Raw genomic sequence first — 27,181 nt, forward strand, 5'->3', positions numbered from 1 at the left:
ATATGGTAACCGGCGCATTTCAGCCCAGAATGTTGATGGATTGCAGAGACGCTGCGGCGTTAAAGACGGGCAGAGCGTTGGGAAACGGAGCATCACAATATGGGGGGAGAAGAGGAGTTTGGTGGGTAAAATGGGCCAGATTACCAGACTGCCATTTTGTTATCATATTACGTTTTGTCTTCGTGGTCCGATACTCAAGCCCTTTTCACACTGCATTTAGCAGGGCACAGCGCCCCATTGTCAAACCCATTGCGTATGTGGTGAGGGAAAAGCGACCACAGAATGGAGTGTTATTTTTGGCTGACTTATTTACAAAGTAGAAGTTACAGTTTTTCTTTTTTCCTCCTTAACTCTTTCCCTGCCGTTAACGTTAATTGACGTTAAAGGAAATCCCAACGAGTACTGCCATTGACGTTAATTGACGTCAACTAGTTGCCCCCCCCCCCCCAAAAAAAAGGGCAGCGCAAGTGAACAGAAAAAATAAATAAAAAAAACACCCACTAGCTATGGCCATCAGGTGGCAGCATTGTATCACTTTTCAATGGGCTGCCGGTGTATGAAATTACAATGAAAGATGACAAATCTGATGAAATCAAACATTTTCAAGGATAACGTGAATAATTAAAGTGTTTTGTCCCATTAAATATAATTCACAGATTGTCACTAAACAAAAAAAAAAAATAGTCACGTCAAAGTCACTGTTCTGTCGAAAATGTATCTTTTCACAAAAAAAAGCTTGTTTTCTCCTTGTTTTTATTTGGTGTCACTCAAACTACCTCTCTTCAAATTGTGATGACTAAAGAACGGAATAAGTTTTGGGTTTTTTTGTTTTGTTTTTGAGAGTGGAATCAAATCTTTGATATGGTATCCATTATATTTATATAGTCATATAGCACACAATAGTCTGTTTGCCTTGAAAGATGAGTTAAAAATGCTCAAAATTGTCTTTTTTTTCTTTCTTTTTTTTTTTGAGAACGTGTGGCAGTCAAAGAGTTAAAATGAGCAAAGTCAGGGCTCTCGTGTGCAACAATGAATGATACATTTTATTGAGGTGTGTGGTGCAAAATCTCCATTTTTATCTTCTGGTGGGCTGCTATGTTAGCACTTCCAAATGTGGCCATGCTGGAAAACATGTCATTTCGCTGAGCAAGTGCAGTGTGAAAAGGGCTTTCGGACGAACAGTGGCCAAGAGGAAATAACAACATGACTGTAGTGTACGCGTGTGCATGCGAGCTTATGTCAACCCAGTCAGATACTGCAGATTCAAGTGGCCATTGTGAATATCATATGCCAGCGTGTGCACGCCGTGAAAGCCAGACCAACCCAATAATTACAGTGATCTGAAACAGTGAAAACCACAGCGCCTTTCCATGCAAAAAAAAAAAAAAAAAGAAAGGCACAACCTTTATAAAAACAAGATGGTTTTGGAAGTAGAACCAGGCGTCAGCTCAAAAACAAAAAGACTCCCTCGTTCAACACCACCCAACCGGTTATCCCCTTTTTTCAGGCTACCTTGACACAGCAACCACATAGAAAAAAAAAAAAAAAACGGTAACGCTGTAACATACTGTTTGTACGCCAGACCAGTAGGTGGCGATGTCACAAACAACTGTTCTTCGCGCCAACGTGAGCATTTTTAGCACTTTGTAAACAGCCTCCTAGTAATGCTGCCAGTGTACGACATTTTACAATAAAGCCACTTTTTGGAGTCACAAAAAGCTCATTATCGCTTGAAGCATTCCAACAAAGACTTTTGTTTCGTACTTAAACCAGGCTTAATGGACCTCTGAAATCCATTAGCCAACACAACACAATCAATATACATCTGTCTTCTTTGCTTCCTCCGGTGTTAAATCTAAAAGTCACAAGCATTATTTGTGGACGCTGGTGAGTAAAGTGGATTCTTTGGTGGAGTGGAGGAACCCGCACCTGCGGGAATAACATTACACGTTATCAGTTGATTGCCTCTCGCGCTAAGATTAATTGTCACATTATATCCATGGTGGTAAAAGGTGTTTTATGGCGAACCTAAACCAAAATATTGGCAACGAGACCGTGTCACCCGTGAGAGTTTCGTGTTGTCGTTTCACCAATCAGAGACATGGCGGGGAGAGTAGTCAAGCGGGGAGTCGCGGGGATGGCCTTGGCAGTGGCTGGCAGGAAAATAAAGCCAAGGGACTTCAAGATGGATGGCAGAGGCAAAACTTCAAAGGCGTACTCTCATCATAGACGTGCTGTGCAGTTCCAAAATGGAACCTGCTAGTTCACTTGAACACAAACTAGCGCAACACACGACTGCAGATTCCCAACACGCACTCACTTTGCCGCCGAGTGGACGCTAGGCATGAAAATGTCAATTTTAGACACGCGTGTAATTGTTAATATACCAGACAGGCATTCACCACAGGCTTGACGCACTGAAGAAACATGAGCTGCCAGGTAAAGTTAAGGTGGTGGGTGGGCGTGGCTGCTGACACAACCAAGTCTTTTATGTCAAACTGTTTAACCGTCACAGACAAAATAAAACAGGCAGCTTTTGTATGCTCATGAAGAGACTAAACATCCCAACAAAGGCCCTTCGGAGGCCTGACGAACGTGACGTCACACCGTGTCTTACAAGCACACAGTTGACACAGGACTTAAAGAGATGCCCTTTTTTTTTTTGTGAGAGCCTTTGAAGCTTTACCACCCACATGTCTTTTTTTATCCAAACACACCCTCCCTTTGCACACAAACATCCCTGTGCTTGCTTTCCGTGAAAAAAAGCGCTGACAGCTGGAAAGGAAACGGAGCCAAAACTTGCAGGAAGATTTCGTGGCTTATTGTGGCCTCTAGTGGTGCACCTAGCGAACTGCAATGTCTCGAAACGCCTCGCTCCGTCCTTTACCAGGCAACAGCAGAAATAAACCGCAGCTCTGCCACAGGGTGTAACTGCAGGACCCACATGGGGTGAGTGGCCAGTCAGGGATGGGGGGTTGGGGGGGGGGCAAAGCAGCTTTTGTGAGCCGCCCAAGGGGGTCTACCACAGACCCCTATCTCCCCACCACAGTAGCCACCGTGCCCCAGAGAGAAAAAAGCCACCCCACCACATTTTAATGAGGGCTAAAATAAACTATGCGAGCCCACAAAACCCACCCTGACTGGTTGACTGGAGGCATCGGCGCAGGGCAGATAAGTCGGGCTTTTACTCGGTGGTTTGGGAGTCGATATCGGCTCGCTGGTGCCGCACCAACAACCGTACAGCGACAGTTGGAAAGGTTAAAGTTCAAACATAAACATAGTCAAATACCCATTAAGGGGGGAAATGGTGAGACATAATCATAAAAATTGTGAATAAACAATTGAAAATAAAAAATAGATTTAGAACATTATGTTGTTATTTATTCATTTGTCAAGTAAGATTTCAAAAGAGATTTTTTTTCTACCTACAGTATAGAAGAGGCATATGTTAAAATAGTTATAATGTATAGCATTTTTCACTAAACGTTTGAGTATCATCATTTAAGTACCTCAAGCTCGGGTTCTCTCTCTTTTTTTTTCTTCTTTTTTTTCTTTTTTTTTAATGGGGGTAGTAGTTACACATACATTCTTGAAAGACATATTCCATTATTTGAACGTGTAATGATGAATAAATAACACAATCTCAAGGAATTTACAACTATTTTTTTCAACAAAAATTGTATTTACTAATAATACTTCACCGCCATGTTTATTTTTCACTTTGAATTATGGCGATTTTAATTCATTTTAATCAAAGTAATAAAGCAACAAACATTTATTTAAAGAAATTTTGACTCATTAAAAAACAAATCCTGTGCAAAATGTCAAAACAACAATGTATACTGATTTTAAATAAGTTTGAACATAAACTTAAAAGGATACTTCACTTATTTAGCCAATTATAGCATTAAAAAGTTAATATTTTGTCTATAATTAATTTGATACTTTCATTATTTTTTTCACGTACAAATTGTACCTTTAAAAACACATTTTGCAACTTGCTGTCGACTGAAAATGACATCACAGGGGCTCAGGTAACCAATCACAGCTCAGCTGTTTTCTAGGTTTGGTCATGTGACATTCACAAGCTGAGCTGTGATTGGTTACCTGAGCACTTGTGATGTCATTTTCAGTCAACAGCAAGTTGCAAAAACGTGCTTTTAAAGGTACTAATTGTACAATGAAAATATCAAATTTATTATAGGCAAAATATTAATGTTTGGCTGCCAAAAATGGTTAAATAAGTAAAGTATCCCTTTTATGATTGTAAACACACCACTTGTGCAAAATTATAACTTACAGTAACGTTTGGATATAACAGAATTTAAGAACAATAGCCTTTAATAATCCAGTGTATTTATTTATACGCGTCTTAGCTAATTTTCAAATTGTTGATTTTCAAAATGATGAATTAATCTAAATAATTTAATTTAATACCCAGTACTTTAAAATAATGAAAATTATATTGTAATCATTTTAATTTTATTTCCCAGCAACTGGAATCGGAAAGGACAAACTGACATCTTTTTTAAACAACGCGTGCACACAAAAGCTGAAACTATAAAACACACGAGCCGTTTGCTATTCCGGTCTTGACACCAGATGCTCAAATAGCGACATTAACAGCATTTGAAACCATTTGAAAAGCTTCAATATATAAGAATATTCTTGAGTTTCATGCTTTCCACCAAAGTGCCACTCTGAATTACTCGAAGCAACCTGATGTGTCATGCAGAGCTATCAAAGGCTTATTTATGACTTCTTATATGCCCACCAGACAAAACCACTCTGTTGCAGCCAAAAAAAAAAAAAAGACATTAAGATTGATGGGTTAATGACAGCTAGTATGATTTGAAGGCATTTGGAAAGAAAAATACACCTTTGCTGGAGGTTCTTAGCGCTCCTCTAACCAGCTGCAGATGAAGACTTTTGAACACTGATGCCATAATGTAACTTCTGACTGAAGGCCAACATTTCTGAAGGGCCAAATAAAGGACACGATTACAACATGTAATATTAGTCAAGCTAGGAAGGTACCGGCAATATAGCAGGGTTCGACGTACGTCACTTTGAATTTTGTTCGTTCTCTCTGACTGGCACATAAGTTGTTGGGTTTTGGTCTCACGTTCCCAAAGATGTATGTCAAGTTCAGTGACGACACTATGACATAAATGCAATTTTAGATATATACAAAATATGTGTGTGTTTTTTTTTTGGAAAGCAATATACATCCATAGTATCCTAACTCTTTGACCGCCAAAAACGATTAATACCGATCAGTAAAATCACGACATATATTGCCATAAACGTTAAATAACGTCAACAATGTTTTTTATTTGTATTTTTTTTCTCAGTGCACCGTCTAAGTGCAGCGTTGCCTGGTCAATGGGTTGTGGAATCTAAAACACTCTAAACTATGGCCGGCAGATGGAAGCATTGCATCTCTTTTCGTCAATGATCAAAGCCTCTGTCATGTCAGAGTTTTTCTTTGATAACGTCTGGCAGTAAAAGAGTTAATGTGTTTCATTTTTCACAATTTAATTTGGAATGTGTTTAGGACCCAGCCTTTAACAACAAAGGATTTTAACTTAAAATCCTATGTTGTTGAAGGATTTTTAATATTTGAACCATCAAAACATAAGCATACTGTGATTTTCTGGCCATTGTTTATTGTACGATTCTGGAGTACCATCTTTTTTTCTTTTTTTTCTATCCATACTTGCACTAATTTTCTGGCCATTGAGTTGGCAATTGTACTATACACTTTTATTAATTACTGCCACAGCCCAACCTCGGACACCTTAAATATGTAAATTTTTTCAGCTTGAGATGGATGCAATTTTTTTTTCCTTGGGAACCCTCAAATTCTATTTGCCTCTTCTTTTCTTTGATAGTTGCTCCTATTTTTAGGCGTGCAGTAATTGTGAATATTGCTGCTGTGAATTCCTGACGCGACCCTGGCATGCACACCAAAGTGGAATAATTGCTTTGACTTCATTTTAGTAGTTGTGGCTGATTGAGTTTTCAGTTGATGCTAATGCTCAAGTTTAAAAAAAAAAAAAAAAAAAAAAAAAAACATGAAGATGATGTTTTGTTTTATGCTACTCGTTAAAACAGCATAATGCAATATTACTTATTACTGGGTCACTGCAGCTTCTCAAACATGAGTAGACAAATGCAACCACAAAAAAACGTACTGTTATTCCAGCCATGAATTCCTTTCACAGACTAAACCAAATACAAGGCATGAAGGCAATGTTACACTGCCACACTACATGTCAATTGTACATGGTCCATATGCACTGAACATTTTTTGCACAATGCAGGCCCAAAGTTATAACATTTGTACCCTTGGGTGAGACACTTCACCAGTGTAAATATTTTACCAGCTGTATCAATGACTGTTGTGTAAAAACCTGCAAAGTGAGAAAACCAGCTTAGTTGAGAAGGAGGGGGGAATCAATGCCAAACAGAAAACGTTCCACAGTCTCGCTGAGAGTGAATCATGCAAACGGCTACATAAGTGAGAGCAGGTATCGATTGTTACAAACGTGGAATTGGCAGTAAACCGACGCAAGCAGAAGTTCTTCCCTGTCAATTATAAGCGCAGCCCGTAACAGGGGAGCATAAATTTGGGTTGAAACATGACACTAATTGATCTGGAGAGCGTCCAACTACTACAGTATGTGACGTCACACCTTCTTTTTGTCAATTTGACAGGAAAGACTTGCTTGAGCTCCACATTGGGTTGAGGGGGGTGACGGAGTGTGCCTTACATTTACAGTGGTTTAATAGGCGAATTTAGTGAAAATGTGCGAAACCTGTCTGGCATTAGACACTCGATTGACTGTCAAAAGATTAATTTCTTTGATAAATTCCAGAAATAATTCAATTTCTTCATCCCCCCCCCAAAACATACCCTTCTGTTAACCGCTGCCATTTTCTTTTCGTGGGTACATGAATGTGACGTAATTTCCGGTATAAACGTCCTGTCCTTGTTTATTCACAAAACATGTTTCCATAGCCAAAATTTGCACTTTCCTATAAAGGAAAATCTATCACTAGGTGGGCATACGGAACAACCTGCTAGCGGACGTTAACGCCCACATAAGTGTTAATATTTCTTGCCATTCACAAATCCTTCGGCACTCTCCGCCACATTGGAACTTGAAAAGTTTTCTCAGCTTGGAAACGTGTGTATCAAAATTCCCAACTGTCAATGAGGGGGTGTTCACCCGCAATTTTGTTTGTTTTTTACTCGACATGTGGCATTTACCATAATTTCGATACCACATGAAGGCAGCAATCTGTCAATCAAGGCACGCAACCATTGTTAAGGTTTATAAAAAGGCACACTTTTCACATGGCTCTTGTTTTGTATATCAAGTATCCAATGACAATAGGCAATAAAAGTCCACTCCATGATACACGTCAAACACTGCCAATAACAAGTTTATTTAAATTTGGTGTTTGGAAAAAAATAAAATAAAAACAAAACAGCACAACTTTGATATTATCTTGGCGCAACGTCAAACGCGCTCAATTTAAAAAAAAAAAAAATGATCAGGCAAAGACAAGTAAGGCAAAGAGATGAAAGCTCATCTACAATTTCAATCTGAGCGGGCAGGAAATGGCCTGTTTCTTCAAACCGTGACCATGCTATGTATAAAAATTTACACAATGAAATTCGAGCAATCAAAACAAATATTTACAAATCCTTTTACCAAAAATTGATCCTAACAAAACGTGGGAGAAAATAATGGTTTGCTTTTCCGCTCTATATGCTAAAGCTCTTTTGGAGCTTCCGGAATCATCAATACATTCACTACTTCAAGATTACCCAACAGACTGAAGGTCAAAAGAGATTGACGACAGGTCGGCGTCTTTACGTCAGTTTTCTACTTGAGTTGTTTGCGTGGCGGCTCGAGTTATCTTCCACAGTCAGACTAGAATAATGTGCCCTTCGTTGGTCAGCTTGCTCGTCAGCTGCACTGCGACTCGAGCTGAACATTTTTGCTTCAGAATCCTGTTAGCAGAGTCCTTTTTTTTTTTGGCATGGCTGTTTCAGCGGACATTTCTCCTCCATTGGCAATGCGGTGAATCATCCAAGGCATGAGTTGACATCTATTTGTGAGCTACATAATCGATGAAGCTGTGTATTGACCTCATTTATTAACTGTTAACTGAGAGGACTCGTCTGCAGAGCTACAAAATTGTTTTCACCTGTTTGGATACCAGCTGGAATTGCAAGATCTGATTTTAGCAGTTTAGTTTTGGTCAAAAACACTGAAAGACAAAACACTGTTTACAAGCCAAGAGACTGCGGAGGGGAAAATGCTTCTTTGAGGTTTGTTTGTTTGTTTTTAACGGTTTTGCTACTATACAAACAGTTGTTCATGGCCTTTCGTCTGCACGTAGAGCGAAGGTCACGTTGAAGGTCACTTATCAGAGAGTGAAGGGGCTTCTGATAACGGGCTGGCTACTTGGCTGTGGTAGCTCCTCACAATTCATCAGCAAACCGGAAAACAAAAAGTGATTCGTGTTTAATGAAGACATTTTCCGAATGAACGATATTGATGATGAATTGCGACAGCGGGAACAATATGTAGAGTTGACTTTCTCGTGTGTTAGCACTCCAGTCCGTGTGCTGCGGGGGGGGGGGGGGTTCAAGACAGGCGAGCTTATTTGACAAGCCTCTTGGCCACATCTGCGTACGCAATCTCAATCTCTTTGTCACTGGGGCACGTGTTGGTGAACTCTTCGCGAGTGTAAGCGTTGTTCAGGTACTTCCAGATGGCCGTCATCTCCTTGGGGATGTCAAAACCTCTGTATTTCTTGGCCACCACCTGAAGGAGCAGTAGGAGAGTTTAGAGTTTTCAATTATGTACACATTCAAGCATCCTAAGGTTTAAAAAAATAAAATAAAAAATACAAAACTCTCAATCTTCAAAATGGCTAACTCCTTTATTCGCTATTTATTGCAGCCGGCACCTTGACAATATGCAGCTTTGGCAGCAAATTGCAGTCGGCCAACGTCATTTCTTCGCCGTCCAAGAATTTGCGGGTGGAAACCTTGACGTCCTCGATGCTGTTGTGATCGATCTCGTCAGGCAAAGGCGAGCGAAGATATTCATCCAGCTTCTGCAGGGTTTTCAGCAGCCCGCGCTCCAGACCTGCGCAGGACCCACAAGGAATTTGGACGCGTCAAGTCAATTCGGGTTCAGTCGGAGGGAAACCTCCCAGTTTAAAACTTCTTGCGTCCGACCACACGGGGGCAGTATTTCATCAACATACAAACAGGTCTGTTATGGACGCTAAAGGTCGAAAACTGACTACAAATTAGCTTTTACTTCGTATACATCTTAGAAAAGTGTATTGAAGTAACATTTTATTTGTATTTTTTTCAGTTCAGAATGTACACAAAACATGAAAATCTTGACTGTACATGCTTTGACCTCAGTCAAATTGTAGTATTGTGAAAATAAAAAGATGCTATGAATGTTGGTTGCACCATTGTTCAACAGGTCTATATTATAGGGCACTTATCAATGAAGCATAACATTCAGAACCACACTTGTTTACACTAGCATTCAGTTTATGGCTCAATATTTTCTCAGGGCGGAGAATAGCCAAACAGAAATGGCCACATGATCATTTAGTGATGATGGTAAAAATTCTTAAAAGCATGCAGGAGAATATTTCTCCATATTTGAATAACTATCACCATATTGTTCAGACAGTTCCTGTGTGAATGAATTGCAACGGAGGGATGAATTTGTGAACATTAGTTCTTCTTTCACCGTGCTCTACCAGGTGAGGAGTTTAATGGACATGAGAAGGAAGCAGAACAAAAGCTCAGGTGTTGTTTTTGGTTATGCTTGTAAGCCACCAATCAGGGCAGAGCAAGCCGTTGCTTAGCAACCTCAAGAGTCTCCAAGGCTGGACGATTCCTGGCTGCCTGTTCTTAGTCCATGTAACTACAATACGGGTGCGTGCAAACATACAGCTTTGTGATGTATTCTACCACAAAAAAAAATGAATGAGGTTTAGATTTAGAAGGATTGTGATAATTGGCTGCGATGGTTGAGATTTAAGTCAATGAGCCAGAAAATACTTTTTTAATAATTGTCACAGTTCTAAATATGGTATTTTGGTTAATATTGCATTAGTGGAATATTAGTTAGAGTTAAGCAGCAAAATCCAACAGTTTTAATCAATATCAGAGGGCGGCCATGTTGCCACCTGCTGTCGAGTGAAAATGACGTCACAGTTGCTCAGGTCTCATGTAACAACCAATCACATCTCAGCTTCAGAAAACCGGTGAGCTGTGATTTGTCAGAGCCCTGAGCAACTGTGATGTCATCTTCGGTGGACAGCAAGTGGCAAAATGGCCGCCCCCTGAGATGGATAGAAATGGATGAATTTTGCTGCATAGCTCGCATTCCACATATGCAATATGAAATCAGAATGTCATGTTTAGACTCGTGACTGGTTCAAGGTCGACTTCGAAAATAATTAATTACATGTCCAACATTTTTGTATGTGCCAATGGGGATCCCTACCTTCATTTGCATCTGGTTTTGAATTCTTAATGAAGGCCGAAAACTTGGCAAAGATATCCATGCCAGCCGTGTTTGACTCAGGGTGTCTCGCTCCAAGTTTGATGTACCTGCACATGAAACACGCACTTGCAGTGTATTTTGCAACACTGGCACAGGAGTGGCCAAAGAAAGTGACGGGTATTGCTCACTTGGGCGGGCAGAGGACATCCTCGAGAAACTCCTCGATTTTGTTGACGTCCGTTTTGACCTCGCCGTTGAAGGTAACGAAGGGCGGATGCGTGCCTGGGGCAAGGTTCTGCAGATCTGCGGGCTTCCTGTGTGATGCCGAGGAAAGATTTGATGTGAACAAACTTGACCAAGTTACCTGCCTTACCATCACAACCCTGATATTAAGATGCGAAAAGCAAAATGGACAATCTCGTGAATTAAACAGGTTCATCTCAGGAGAGGCAATTCATCAAGAAGTGATGGCTTAATTTCACTGTGTGTGCACGTCAGCTTGGAATGTGTTTGTGTGGCCCGCTCTCTGTGGCCTTCAAGCTTGCATTTGCATTTCAATCCAGATGTCCCTGTTGGCAGATGTCGCTGACACGCAGACAAAAAATGTGTCCAATGGTTCGTGTGTACACGGATGCGTCATTGTCTTCAACATTCAACAACTCACTAGCTGCAAACAGCTAAAAGATAGCATTTAGCATTAGCCAAAGTAATAACACAACCACTGGTCACCAGATTCAATAGTAGTGATGTTAAAACTGCCCCCCCCTCGAATCACCCTTCATGTAGTTGCACGGCAAACAAAAGCAAGCAAAACATACAGCGCTATGCAATATGACCTAGCATAATAGCGCTAAAGCTAGCAAATAAATATATCGTCGCGGTCCTGTGAAAAACATTTCTATTCATTTTTGTCTTAACATTTTTGGATGGAACTGAACGCAGACCAAACATTTAAAAAAAAAACAACAACAAAAAACATACTGTTAAGTGTTTTTCACAGTACAGCAACCATATTGTAAAATTAAAATAAACTATTTAACAACATACAATGTGTTATACAAATGAGCCTGATAAAACTAGAGCATCTTTTATGTATGAAAATATTTTAAAATAGACCCATTTATTCATACCACACCTAATAATACAATGTGCATTATGGGCAGCAAAATACGGTAATAAACAAAGAACAGAAACTCTACTAGAGCTGACGATGCAAAAAGTTCAAAGAAGTGGGCAAGTTTTGGGACAAGGCCTCCACGGCTATCAGGAAATAACATCAACCCTTTGGCACGCAAAGGGGAAGTGGCACCCTTGGCCAACAACATCACTGAGCAGTGGATAAGAAGCAGCCACAGAATCCCTGACTTTCATTACTGATATCAAATATTTGACCCAAAGTTCCAACAGAGGTCAACTAAGGGAAAATATCCCATTAGGCTTGGATCAGTGACATTTGAAACTCATTTCCTCCTTCAGATTTAACACTATGTACTGTTCTTCCATTTTAACGCGACAATAAAAGAGCCGCGTGTATACAGCAAACACTGGCTTTTGTTTTGCAACAGTTTGTTATTTTGCAGCAAACCCGATCCGTTAGTTATCATAACCGGGAGGGGAAAAGCATGCCTACCGCATAACAAATGCTTGTTTGATGAGCAGGCAGGAAGCAGATGCTGCTAAGTAGGTGAACATCCGACATCACCTTTTTTTTACATTATGGGATTTTATTAGTCCGCTTTAGGTTGCAAGCCCTTTGCCACACTTTGCAATGAAAGCTAAGTCTGAATACTGTATTTACCAACTCAATGCAATTTGTCAGGCAAATATCAGTTTCCACCTTTTAGCTGAGCTGTGGAGAAGGGGAAGTGACCAGCTGCATTATTTGAGACAAAATGGGAGGAATCCTGAATGAGAGTCTTAACACGCACAAGGAATTTGTCGAGAGAGAACAGATGTCCAATTGACCGCGGCTGAAAATAGTCTGGCATTTGGATGGTGGAGCTTGGCATGAAAAAAATAAAAAATAAAAAATGAAGTCGAATATATGAATCATACTGAAGGAAAAAATATAGTTGGGTTGGTAAAGATTGCTTGCTTGCTGGAATGTTCTCTTGCAATTGGCGGCAAAAGCAGTCAACATTGCAGTGGATCGCCATGTTTTGATCTGTGTGATGATAAATAACATGTTGTGCAGCCAGGCGGGCAGGATGTGTGCGGAGTCTGAAAGCCTCAAACGGGCCAGGGTGCACGTTTTCGCAAATTTTCTTCGGCCTGGGAAAGGGTCATGGGAAAACCAAATAAACAGTGGGGAGGCGGCGAGCGCGACATGGCTGGGGCGGCTTCAAAGTGCTACGCAGCTTCTCAGACCACTGGAGAAGAAGTACACCATCAAACCACAACATTATGACCTCTTGTGGTACATTTTTGTAACACTAGGAAAATTTCCCAGGACAGGACCAATCAAAAGTCATGAAATCACTTTTTTTTTTCTTTTTCTTTTTTTTAAATGAATTTGTTACACACAAACTTACTTGTGGAAATTGGGCCTGTTAAGTTGAAATAATCAATTTATGGTTTTATGAAATGATATCAGGCTCGAAAAGGAAAAGCAATTCGAAATCGATTATTGGATTTTTTATACCCAACCCTAATAACTACGTACAATGAATAAAAGATTTTGAGGGTCTAACGTACATGAAAATTCACAAAACTTTATATGTACATCTGACCTGGCGAACAATTTCATATTCCAATGTTGTCATCCATGATTGTAAAAAAAAAAAAAAAAAAAAAAAATGTCAAAATGGCAATGACAAAAATGTACTGTCCAGAAGATCAACAGACCGATAAGGTTTTTTTGGGCCCGATACCGATACCAATTATTAGTAGTGAAGGATGCCGATAACCGATATTTGGAGCAGATATTCATTTTCACTAAAAAGGGACATCAAAATTCGGAAAAAATACAAACTCGAGCTCTTATCTTTTTTATTTATTTTTTTTATTTTATTTTTTTTTAAATTTTAAAGCACATGTTTATTGAGCAACTTTTAGGGTTAGTAAAATATTTTTAAGTTTTTTTTTTTTTCAAAAAATCTTAGTCAATACACAAGTTCTGGGATCTCCCAGGCGCAGTAGCATGTTTTCAAAAGTTAAATAAAAACAAACAATTATTTTCTACAAAAAATAAGTCTTCAAAAATTTCAAAATATCCAAAGTATTAAATTTTTACTTATCTTAGTTTTAATTTCAATCAAAAACAGAAGGTGCAGAGAGTTCCCAGGGTCGACAAAAATGAAAATAAAAACTTTTTTTTTTTTTAATTTACATTTAAATTAGTTCCCTGAAGTTAACACTTAAAAAAAAATAAAAATAAATAAAAAAGGATCTATTATCGGCCATATGATTCTTCAAAATGGCCGATGCCGATATTTCTCAAAATGCTAAATATCGGCACCGATAATCGGCCCAGCCGATAATCGGTCTATCCCTACTATCCGTAGTCCGTTTGACCTCGGGCAACATAAACAACAAGAGGGAATACAACTCTGCATCTCCTGTATGTGACATGAATGATAATGGGGGGGACGCTGTCGTATATTTAAATAAGAACATATTGTATTCATTAATGATCGTATAATTGCTACCATTTTATTGTCTCGTTTTATGTACAGCATTTTGTTACAGGTTTAGTTGTAAAAAGTGTGAGTCTGCGACAGTATATAAACAAAGTTGAGTTGAGTATCTTGAGTTCCATTATATACTATATTTTCCAAACAAAATGTACAGTACATACACAAAATGTCGGATAGACACCACTGTACGGCAAATTGACGAAACAGGTGACGATGGAGGATAAGATCGTGAAAGATGAGGCTGGACGCACCTCTTGAGGTCCACGGTGGTGACGTTGAAGACGACGCCTTTAAGCCAGAGGATCATAAACAGACGTTGGGAGAAGGGACAGTTTCCAATGCTCTCCCCATCGCTTCCCGCCTACGGAAACACAGACAACCATTTGAATCAGCAATGTCTGTAAAAAAAAAAATAATAATAATAATCTCTACATTCCTATGATAATTTGATTTGCAATTGCCAACATATCATCGAAAAGCATAGACTCATGTCTCAAGAATAAAAACAACAAAAATAAAAAAATAAAACCATAACTAGCATATGTTTTTGCACAAACCTAAAAGTACATTTGTTGGTCTTGTATTCTATCAGAGAGCCCTTTACAAACACTTCTTTTATACATGACTGGCTGAATGAGAGTACTGGTAAAAAAAATAAATAAAAAAAAAAAAAGGACTAAAGCGCCGACTGCCTTCTCTTATGCTTGATTACACTTTGCCTCCATTTATCTGGAGAGTTACTTTCCAGAGTAAGCGGAAACATCTGAAGTGACTCAAGACACGCTGGCTTCTTGTTTCCTTTCATTCTCGACTGCACAAACAAGAGTGTGAGGACTGCTACAGGGATTGCGAGCAATGCAAGTGGTGTGTGCCCTCTTTAACAACAAAGCTCAGTTGTGCTGCAGCAGACCACAAACAAAAACCTTAATACATCAGGCCAGATGTGCTGGATAAAGTGTGAAACAATAACCGAGTGAAGGTGAGGGGGAAAGATAAAAAAAAAATAAAAAATCTCTACATTCCTTTTTTTTTTTTTCCTTTTTTTTTTTTTTTTTCTTTTCTGCTGTGAACAGGCTGGCTGCTGTTGTCCTCTGTGTAACAAGCAGTGGGATGACCCGCTTTCATCTGCTGGTTTCCATTGTACAGCGGCTGCCCCCCCCAACAATAATCGTCTATATTCGGCGGCCGATTAATTAGTTGGGCCCTAATGCGCATTACATGAAGCTTCACCAAAGCAATGTGCTGATCAATCAATTAACCCTGACAGGGCCACAACTATGATAAATTGATCGATTGATGTCTAGATCAAAAGGTGAAAAAAATGCAGCCCAGCAACGGTTACCGTGACGATATCAAACACACGGCATGAACAGCCTGAGCCAGCCACCCGGTACAGGTCAACCGTGACCTACATTTTTGAGGGTTACTAATGTTGTTTACACGTAACCATTTCCTGTAGTTCATCGCATTCACCCGAGACTTCCTTGATCCAAAATGAGCAACAGCAGCTGACAATGACGCCGGCTACTCCGCAGTCGCTTATCACAGCTGTGGCAAGTGCCTGAAGAGAATAGAGTGCAAATCCCTGCCAAAGGCAATTAATTCAGACGGAAAGGCAAGTGACAGGAAATGGGGAGGCATTAGGGATGTGAGGTCGTGTTCTTCAGGAGTCGCAAGGACACGCAGTCAATAATTGCTTTGCGATGATGGAAATAAGGGAAAAAACAAAAAGACTCTTGGATGGCAAGACATTTTAGCGCTCATCTCGGACCTTTCTTCTCCTCCTCCATTCCGCCCCTCCCTCCTTATCCCGGGCCCCTCTGTCGAGTTGGGGGGGGCCGAGTGTTGAGTTTGCCATCGGAGGGGAGGAGGGAGAAACTATGCCAGTAATGTCCTGTTGTTAGTACTGTCAAAGAGGGCGCCTTGTTTACTTGACGTGATAAAACTGAGGGTGGAGTTAAATTTCACACGTTGCGCTTCCATCCAGAACGGCTCACTGTGCTACAGTATTAGGGATGCGCGATAATATCGGTGGCCGATAATTATCGGCACTTATCGACCAATTCGACGTCAAACAGATAAAACCGATAATAGAGAAATATGCCGATCATTATCGCCAATTTGATTTCATACCGATAAAACAGATAAGAAAGAAATCCAGCAATAATTATAGACATGCCACGTTGGTCCATCTGTTGTGGCTCATATCAATAAAATTCGGCTTCACGGTGCTTTACATACATTGAAACTAGGGGTGTTAAAAAAAATCGATTCGGTGATATATCGCGATACTACATCGCGCGATTCTCGAATCGATTAAATTTTTTTTAAAAAACGATTTTTTTTTTTTTTTTTTTTTTTTTTTTTTAAGAGCTCAGAATTGTTATTCAACAAAACGTCTGACTTCGGGTTAGGATTCACACCTTGAGCATGGAAGAATGTTATATGAACGGAACATTAAGCCTTAATATTTTATTTTTATGCTGTTCAAACATGAAACAGATTACAACCTCTATAAGACTGAAATTTCAGATCAATAAATAATACATTTTCATATAAATCTTTCACTCTACAAGCTTACTGATTAGTATTTTCTAAATTTGAATGAAAAAAAATCGCAACAATCGACTTATAAATTCGTATCGGGATTAATCGGTATCGAATCGAATCGTGACCTGTGAATCGTGATACGAATCGAATCGTCAGGTACGAGGCAATTCACACCCCTAATTGAAACATTGTGCAAAGTTTATACAATGTTTCAATGTATTTGTTAGACTTATAGTAGGACTCAAATATATTTGTATTCAAGTTAATTTTGCAAACAATTATCGGCTTACTTAATCGGTTATCGACATCGGCACCTCTAAATTATTGGTTTATCGGTATCGGTTGAAAATAGCATTATTGTGCATCCCTATACAGAATCCAAGTCAAGTGACCGTCTGGAGTAATTCAACTACAGAACTGGGTAAAAATAACAGTCGGCTCAATCACATCACAAATTGTGGTTCTGTAAAACAAAAACAAAAAAAGGAATCTTAAAAACAGGATTGCTCAGAATATCTGTTCTCCAGCCAGAGCTCCTCGATAAAAGCATGACATTCAAGAAAGAGCTTCTACGGAACATTCTATACAGAAACAAAACAAAGCGCTTTTTGTTTGTCGTTTTAGGCACGCCACCAGTTAGCAACTGGCTGCCTTGCTGAAGGGGAGGCTTAGTTTCGCGTCCCAGTAAAATACGGGGGTAAGACAAGATGTTTATTTGGACTTCCTTATGATGTGGAAGAGCACTTGGAAAGGGTACACATTTTTCAAAGAATTGTTCGTCGTACTTTACTATTCTGTTCGCCAAGGAAAGAAAAGAAATGACTCTAGTATTGCAGACAGTTACGTCATCCTTGCCCTTGACAAAGACTTAAGCCTCTGTCATGTAAAATAGGCAATATGAAAATCCAAGTTAACACAGGACATGTCATGATTGCCAACACGCTATCTCAAACGGATAAGGCCTAAATACACACTGGTTTGTTTATCTAACGTTAAAAAAAAATGCACACAGCTGCCGAGTGGCAGTTGTGAGTCATGCAGAAAAGTTAGCTCATACTAGTCAGCAGTGCACTGTGAGCCAATCATGGATCTAATATTATCTTGCTCAGGCATCCTTCAGGACAGGGACGAACGATTGATTACTTTTCCTAATGGGCCATGTGAGAAACCGGAACATTCATTAATTGCGTTCAGTTCCTGTTTTGGTCTGAAACGTCAGAAAACGGGCACAAATGTTGATCATTTGTTTTCCGGACGTACAATCAGATGTTTGAAAAACAAAGATCGTTTGTCCGTTTTCATGGATATTAGTACAAACATCTGAAAATACTTGTTGTTAAAAGGCTGAAAATTTCAATTAGTGTTGTCACTAGGGGTGTGAATTGCCTCGTACCTGACGATTCGATTCGTATCACGATTCACAGGTCACGATTTGATTCGATAACGATTAATCCCGATACGAATTTATAAGTCGATTGTTGCGATTTTTTTTCATTCAAATTTAGAAAATACTAATCAGTAAGCTTGTAGAGTGTAAGATTTATATGAAAATGTATTATTTATTTATCTGAAATTTCAGTCTTATAGAGGTTGTAATCTGTTTCATGTTTGAACAGCATTGAAATAAAATATTAAGGCTTAATGTTCCGTTCATATAACATTCTTCCATGCTCAAGGTGTCAATCCTAAAATAAAAAAATAAAATAAAAATAAAAATAAATAAATAAAAAATAAAAATAAAAAAATAAAACAAATTCGATTCTGCCGATTATTGAATCGATTCGAGAATCGCGCGATGTCGTATCGCGATATATCACCGAATCGATTTTTTTTAACACCCCTAGTTGTCACTATCGAATATTTTTATTTTTTTTTAGAATCGATTAATCTATCGATTATTCAATCGATTGACTAATTGGATTCATTTTAATTTTGCATTAAAGTGTAAAACAGCATTTTCCCCAAATTATTGTGTTTATTAACCACTGATTTGTGTTTATTTTGTACTTTGTATTCATGTAGTGATTAAAAAAAAAAAAGGGGGGGGGGGGTGATGTACTATGTTACTGGTTCAGTCATTGTTTTCCAAAGTAAAAACTGATATTTGTAAATGTCTTATTTTGATTAAACAGAAGATAAAATAAAAATAGTTGTCGATTAATTTGATAAGGGATTACTTGTCAGTTAATTACACGTATTACAGTGACTTATGAACACCTCTACACATTAAAAAAAATACATTTTAAAGGATGACTACAATCACGTTATTATCTTGCAGTGCTACATTGTTGCAGGAGGCAGCAGTCAGGGACAATGATTCCTTTTCAGTCCAGGCAAGGTCCAGCCAGTCTAAGCTCACGCCTAAATTTAGTCACTTGGCGGTCCCGCGCTCACCCCTCCCAACACACTTTATATTTCTAAAATTGGGTTGACTGCTCAACAAGTCCAGGCCACATTTTGACCGAATAAGGAGCTGACGATGAACAAGCCAGCAGCTTTCCACCTCTGAGCTGTGACATGCTGCAGAGATTTTCGTTTGGGACGGGCGCAGCTACGGCAACCACATGGTAACGCCTCTCCTCATTGACGGGACTGCCATGCATGCCGGTGGAGCGCTCGCTGTGTGACGAGTGGAACACAGAAGTGATAGTTTAACTCTGTTACTGCCACACGTTATTTAAAAAAAAAAAAAAAAAAAAAAAAAACAATGCTAGCGGATTTCGAACATTTGAACAAATTTTTCGACGCAAACAGAATATTGTGTTCTTTTACTACATAAACAACATGGGGTACCACATGAAAGATCGCATTCCAATCTTTCATTAGAAAAAAAAGTATGTTTCTACCTTATTCTGTTCTTTAGTAATCACCATTTGAAAATGGGTCATTTGAGTGACATTGAGCGAAAATTGAAAAGAAAAGATACGTTTCCTCCACAAGAGTGACTTTGATACTAATATTTTTTGTCTAGTGACGCGCCGTCAAATTAGGTTTCATGTTACAAAGGCTTTGATCATTCACGTCAGCTTTGAAAACGTTCTATTTCATCAGATTGCGTCATGTTTCGTTGTAATTCGCAGCTCTAGTTAGGGCCCCGAGCAGCTACCGCTGCCATCTGCTGGCCATAGTTAGTGGGTGTTTTGGATTTCACAACTCATTGGCGCTGCACTGACCACTGATGTATAAAAAAAAAAAAAAAAAAAAAAAAAAAAAAAACCAATGCTAGCGGATTTCAAACATTTGAACTAATTTTTCGACGCAAACAGAATATTGTATTCTTTTACTACATAAACAACATGGGGTACCACATGAAAGATCGCATTCCAATCTTTCATTAGAAAAAAAAGTATGTTTCTACCTTATTCTGTTCTTTAGTAATCACCATTTGAAAATGGGTCATTTGAGTGACATTGAGCGAAAATTGAAAAGAAAAGATACGTTTCCTCCACAAGAGTGACTTTGATACTAATATTTTTTGTCTAGTGACGCTCCGTCAAATTAGGTTTAATGTTACAAAGGCTTTGATCATTCACGTCAGCTTTGAAAACGTTCTATTTCATCAGATTGCGTCATGTTTCGTTGTAATTCGCAGCTCTAGTTAGGGCCCCGAGCAGCTACCGCTGCCATCTGCTGGCCATAGTTAGTGGGTGTTTTGGATTTCACAACTCATTGGCGCTGCACTTGGACGTTGCACTGACCACTGATGTATTTAAAAAAAAAAAAAAAAAAAACAATGCTAGCGGATTTCAAACATTTGAACTAATTTTTCGACGCAAACAGAATATTGTGTTCTTTTACTACATAAACAACATGGGGTACCACATGAAAGATCGCATTCCAATCTTTCATTAGAAAAAAGTACGTTTCTACCTTATTCTGTTCTTTAGTAATCACCATTTGAAAATAGGTCATTTGAGTGACATTGAGCGAAAATTGAAAAGAAAAGATACGTTTCCTCCACAACAGTGACTTTGATACTAATATTTTTTGTCTAGTGACGCTCCGTCAAATTAGGTTTCATGTTACAAAGGCTTTGATCATTCACGTCAGCTTTGAAAACGTTCTATTTCATCAGATTGCCTCATGTTTCGTTGTAATTCGCAGCTCTAGTTAGGGCCCCGAGCAGCTACCGCTGCCATCTGCTGGCCATAGTTAGTGGGTGTTTTGGATTTCACAACTCATTGGCGCTGCACTTGGACGTTGCACTGACCACTGATGTATTTAAAAAAATAAAAATAAAAAAAAAAGTAGTTGACGTCACTTAACGTTTATGGCGGCATACATCGTGATTTTACTAAACGTTATTAAACGTCTTTGGCGGTCAAAGAGTTAAGAAGAAAATGAATCAACAGTGGTTAAAAGAATTAGGGTTACGTACAGGAAAATGGGAAAAATGTACAAATTTTCCACCTTTCACAATCCAACTCCAAAAATATCAGAAACAGTAATGAGGAATGTAGTTGGGCAAAGTGAAATCCGCACATTTAGATGTCACTTTTCACGACAGAGTAAAGTGCTGTCTTCTAAATCTACTACAGTAGCCAATAGCAAGTACTGCCGTGGTACGTCTGGATTGGGTTGGCGGTAACGAATTATTCCCCGAGTTTAACAAAGCCACAAAAGATGAGCAGTAATAAAAGTCAGATCCTCCTGGATCATGGCAGCGCCACAACATCCCGTGACACAGCGCTGACTCACGCTTGCGTCACTCAATGGAAACCTCTCAACTTCCCGTCGGACGCGGTGCTACTGTGCTGGTGCGTTCAAAAAAAAAAACTCATCAGCTACAGTATTGGAAAGTGAGACAGCATGAGACATAAGCATTAACCACATTACTACTTTATTGAGGCTCAGTGTGGAACGGTCCTGACCAGGATTTTTCTGGACGGACAAGGACTTTTTACTGATAAAAAAAAATAAAAAATCGATATTAACTCATTCACTCCCAGCCATTTTCAAGCAGTCCCGTTCGCTCCCGGCTGTTTTACTGGCTTTTGACTGATTTTGCAAGGCCCACAGAATATTGTGTTCTATTGCTATAAAAGCACGGAACCCATCAAAAAGAAAGATTAAAGTCTCTTCTTTCACTAGGAAAAAAAAGTATGTTTCTATCTGTTTCCGTTATGCAGCAATTAGCATTAGAAGAGAGCTAGAGTTTCATCAGTTTTCACAAATCTATTTAAAATTGTAAGTAATTGAGCTTTGTTTCTACATGGCCCTGGTTAATCTCCTTTGTTCTGCTGCCACCTGCTGGCCGTTTGTGTAATAACTACCATTTCTGCATCAAAGCCTTCTGTATGCTCTAGCATAAAAAAAAAATAATAATAAAATAAAAAAAAACGTATAAATATGTCTTTGGGACACTTAGAACATTTAAAAAAACGTATTTATATGTTATTGGGAGTAAATGAGTTAAAAAGTGAGGAAGAACTATGTGGGGGATCAACATGGCATAACAGGAAAGTTTATTCTTACTGTTGTTGCATGAAAGTATTACTGCAAACCACATAATGCACAATCATTAACTTTAGAGTGCTTATCAGGCAGGCTTCCACCCAACAGGTCCTACACTGTATGAATAAGCACATTTCAAGCCCGATTTTCAGTGGGTCAACTCACATTTGTATCTGTGTGCAATTTGTATCACACAAATATATAGGAGTGTTAAAAAAAAATCGATTCGGCAATATATCACGATATTACAGCTCGCAATTCTTGAATCGATTCAATAGGCAGCCGAATCGATTTTTAATGGAAAAACATTCAACAAAACATCTTACTTAGTAGGGGTGTGAATTGCCTCGTACCTGACGATTCGATTCGTATCACGATTCACAGGTCACGATTCGATTCGATTCTGATTAATCCCGATACGAATTTATAAGTCGATTGTTGCGATTTTTTTTCATTCAAATTTAGAAAATACTAATCAGTACGCTTGTAGAGTGTAAGATTTATATGGAAATGTATTATTTATTTATGTTATAGAGGTTGTAATCTGTTTCATGTTTGAACAGCATTAAAATAAAATATTAAGGCTTAATGTTCCGTTCATATAACATTCTTCCATGCTCAAGGTGTGAATCCTAAAAAAAATAAAAAATAAAAAAAAATAAAAAAAAAATAAAATCGATTCTGCCGATTATTGAATCGATTCGAGAATCGCGCGATGTAGTATCGCGATATATCGCCGAATCGATTTTTATTTTTTATTTTTTTTAACACCCCTATTACTTAGGGTTAGGATTCACACCATAAGTATGGAAGAATGTTATATTAATGGAACATTAAGCCTTGATATTTTATTTCAATGCTGTTCAAACATGAAACAGACTATTTGAACTTTTTTGTTAAATACAGTGGCTCACAGTTATAACTTAACTTAAGTTAAACAGATGGTTAAATAAATAATCGACTTGTAAATTCGTATCGGGATTAATCGGTATCGGATTGAATCGTGACCTATGAATCGTGATACGAATCGAATCGCCAGGCACTGGCAATTCACACCCCTACAAACGTTTGGTAATGTGTATTCATTTATCATGATTTACCATTTGTAAATGTTCAATTCTGCTTGTGAATTTAAAAAAAAAAAAAAAAAAAAAAACGTTTCAGGTGATAAATGGTCAAATAAAAAGGCTACTGTAAAGATACTTTTGAGGCATATTGTAACAAAGTGTAGCTTTCAACCTGTACTCGGGTCTCCACTTTGAAGAATATGGCACATGAAACACAAGCAGACTGGATTGTATTACAAATGATTGAGTTACATGTCGGTTTAACGGTTAGGGTACGTTTAATAAGGGCTGAACACACCATGGCCTGTACAAAACCACTTTAGAACAGAATCCAACACCAACTACAAAGCAAGCTAGGATTTTTTTATTTTTTTTTTTTGTAGCCTACATCTCTTTAGTATTCAGAAGAAAATACCTGTACTAGTTGTTTCCATTTGTGTTTTGGTTACACCGCAGCCAATGAAAACGCTCCCTTTTCCTTGTCAGTTATTCAAAGCTGGCAACCTTGTACTGTATTGTACTTGTATTTGTATTTACAGTACTGTGCCAGCTTCCGTGCGCTTTAAAAGTGCAAAAAATGGTGGAAAACAGCTCCTTGTCAGAAAGGCAACAATGAAGGAATATTGGGTCCAAAGTCCAAGAAGACAGTCAAAGGGCCAAAAGCCGCAAAGGCGGGGGGGGGGGGGGGCACAGCACACCATGCTCTGAAGTAATAAACCATTCATCTTTATTCCCTCTCTTGTGACGCTGACAGCAGCATCGCTTTAGTGCTTGAGAAAGACAAACAGCGATATTGATATTCCTATTTGAAAGAAGAAAAAACAAAATCCCTTCCTTGGTTGTTTGGAACAATGTTGTGTGTAGACACATGACAAGCTCATAATGAAAAGGTTTATGGCTTGGAGTTGCCAAAGGTTAAATGTTTTTTTTGTTTTTTTTTAAAGATTAGCAAAGACACAGGCACATATGACAATGGACAGGAACATTTCTAACTATAACTACTTACGGTTATTATGTTTCCATAAAAAAACAGGGGGGGGGGGGAAATCACAAGACCAAGTAAGGTGGTCACATGTTCAAACTGAGAGCTACACATTACTCACAAACTATTTTAGGCCCCAAGATTCCTTTGTGTAATCTTACGTGTTTGCCTTTCAATACCTGAATATTGCCAATAATTGGGTTCTGAAAGGATTATTGATAGGGATAGACCGATTATCGGCTGGGCCGATTATTGGCGCCGATATTCAGCATTTTGAGAAATATCGGCATCGGCCATTTTGAAGAATCATATGGCCGATAATAGATCCATTTTTTTTTTTTTAAGCGTTAACTTCAGGGAACTAATTTAAATGTAAATTAAAAAAAAAAAAGTTTTTATTTTCATTTTTGTCAACCATGCGAACTCTCTGCACCTTCTGTTTTTGATTGAAATTAAAACTAAGATAAGTAAAAATTTAATACTTTGGATATTTTGAAATTTTGGAAGACTTTTATTTTGTGTAGAAAAACCTTAAAATATTTTACTAACCCTAAAAGTTGCTCAATGAACATATGCTTTAAAATTAAAAATAAATAAATAAACAAATTCCAAATTTTGATGTCCCTCTTTAGTGAAATTGAATATCGGCTCCAAATATCGGTTATCGGCATCCTTCACTACTAATAATTAGTATCGGTATCGGGCCCGAAAAAACCTTATCGGTCGATCTCTAGTTATTGACATTGACTGCATGTCAACGCAGTCACACGAAATGTTTGGCCCCTGGCAAGGGGACGCTACACACAGTCGTCTCCAACAAAAGCTGCACTTCACAGTTGAAGAGGATGTTCCTACTTGAACCCAACCCACATGAGAGACGTGACTAAATCGCAACAAATGTTATGCCAAATGTTGTTCACACCTGGGTGACACTTGAGCTTACTTATGTGAAGCAAGTGGAAAAAAAAAAAGAAAAGAAAAAAGTGTGGCACCAATCAAACCAATAAAATGAATACAGCATTTTTTGTTTGTTCTTTAGACATAAGCATGCACACTGACTACCACCACTCACTCAATTCAATACGCATTATCCCCCACAAAGCACTCCCACCTTCTCTTGTGCAAAACGACCCCCCACCCACCCCCATTCTCCCCTTTTCCCGCCCTGCAAAAGAAAGCGTAAATAAAAAGAGCTAGGGGTGTTTAAAAAAAAAAAAAATCGATTCGGCGATATATCGCGATACTACATCGCGCGATTCTCGAATCGATTCAATAATCGGCAAAATCGATTTTTTTTTTTTTTTTTTTTTTTTTTTTTTTTTTTTTTTTTTTTTTTTAGGATTCACACCTTAAGCATGGAAGAATGTTATATGAACGGAACATTAAGCCTTAATATTTTATTTCAATGCTGTTCAAACATGAAACAAATTACAACCTCTATAAGACTGAAATTTCAGATAAATAAATAATACATTTTCATATAAATCTTACACTCTACAAGCTTACTGATTAGTATTTTCTAAATTTGAATGAAAAAAATCGCAACAATCGACTTATAAATTTGTATCGGGATTAATCGGTATCGAATCGAATCGTGACCTGTGAATCGTGATACGAATCGAATCGTCAGGTACTAGGCAATTCACACCCCTAAAAAGAGCCATGTAGTCATTGCAGTCAGCACAAACAGTTAAAATCAGAAATCCAGAATTGAGAGAAGATGAGAAAGATCATGAATGGATACAAGGCATCATCGCCCATGTAAAGTGATGTACAAAGCGCCAAGGTACAAGGTCGGCTAAGTATTGTGTACAGTATGTCCCGTGTACACTGTACAGCCCCTTCTGTCAGCAAGGCCAAGACGACCCAAAACTGACATTCAAATAAAATTCTGCTTCAGTAGCCTCATTGCCCTGCAATTACATGTATGGTGCATTCAATATACCCATGAATTTACTGTACACAAAAAGACAAGAGGGAATCAAATGGAAAAAAGAGCGTGTTTGCAACCAGGCGACAATGAGAACCGCAACCGCCCTGTCTGTGTCACTGCAGGGCTTGTGCATGTTCGAGTATGGAGCTCCAAATGCTGGAAGGCTCCACGAAGCAGACAATAGACAATGAACTAAACGGCGAAAGAGACATGTTAACGCGACCCCACATGGCGATAGCCAACGCTGCATTCTTCTTGGGGGGGGAAACATTAACAGTTCGCAAGTGTTCGCGTGGTTTTATCAGACAGCAATGAGCTCAAAATCTAAAACTTTTTGCCACGCAGTTCTTACCTTGACAAACAGTTCGATGACAGGCTCGTTGTCCGCCTTCACGCCGTTTTGCGGTACCGACAGCGACATGGCGACCGCTACTTTCTTGGAACTTCAGTTGGAAGAAAAGGCGAGTTTTCTCTCTCGTCTACCACGCCCAACTTTAATCGGGTCTCTTCTCCACGAACACCCCCTTAGCCGCTTCCGAGCGTCCACGCTACGCTTTGTCTGGCCGGAGCCCGCCGCGGATGCTGGAGGTACAAAAGCCCGACTGGAAAGTGGATTCGGCCACGCGTGCGCTCACCAACGACCCCGCACGACTTGAAAGAGGAGTTGAAGTGACGTCACTGGAAATCGACGCTTACTTAAATCCAAGCATACAGTAACTGGATTTTATTTTTTTTCCGACCGTGATGTCACCGATAGCGGTAAAATACGAAAATGTGGGAGGGTTTGGGCTGGGAGGAATAGAGAGGCGGAGTTAACAATGCCCCGTGAGAGCACTGTGGTGGGTTCGCCCCGGATGTCCTGGACGAGGCTGAAGTGGATATTATCGAGTGATGAGACATGGTACATAGTTTACGTTAGTAAAATACCACGGTACGCTAGCCTAAAAAAATAAATAAATAAATAAAGTCACAAAAGATGCAGTATATATTGAAACATA

At 38.9% G+C, this 27,181-nt stretch overlaps 1 protein-coding gene across 1 annotated transcript; it reads right to left on the reverse strand.

The window, feature by feature from the left end:
* Positions 1-7,434: 7,434 nt before the first annotated feature.
* Positions 7,435-27,002, reverse strand: clic4 (chloride intracellular channel 4). Its single transcript, XM_077539438.1, has 6 exons — positions 26,536-27,002; positions 14,449-14,558; positions 10,751-10,876; positions 10,563-10,669; positions 8,992-9,173; positions 7,435-8,846 (listed from the first exon to the last, which is right to left on the reverse strand). The coding sequence occupies exons 1-6, from the start codon at positions 26,602-26,604 to the stop codon at positions 8,682-8,684; spliced, it is 759 nt and encodes a 252-aa protein (XP_077395564.1). The 5' UTR covers positions 26,605-27,002; the 3' UTR covers positions 7,435-8,681.
* Between the last annotated feature and the right edge of the window lie 179 nt (positions 27,003-27,181).

This window comes from Festucalex cinctus, chromosome 12, assembly GCF_051991245.1.
Source record: "Festucalex cinctus isolate MCC-2025b chromosome 12, RoL_Fcin_1.0, whole genome shotgun sequence".
NCBI classification, from domain to species: Eukaryota; Metazoa; Chordata; class Actinopteri; order Syngnathiformes; family Syngnathidae; genus Festucalex; species Festucalex cinctus.

Coding starts and splice junctions, on each gene's coding strand:
- clic4 (XM_077539438.1), bottom strand. CDS start 26,604: ATGTCGCTGTCGGTACCGCAAAACGGCGTGAAGGCGGACAACGAGCCT. Junction 14,559..26,535: donor TCATCGAACTGTTTGTCAAG/GTAAGAACTGCG, acceptor GTGTTTCCGTAG/GCGGGAAGCGATGGGGAGAG. Junction 10,877..14,448: donor ACCACCGTGGACCTCAAGAG/GTGCGTCCAGCC, acceptor GGCATCACACAG/GAAGCCCGCAGATCTGCAGA.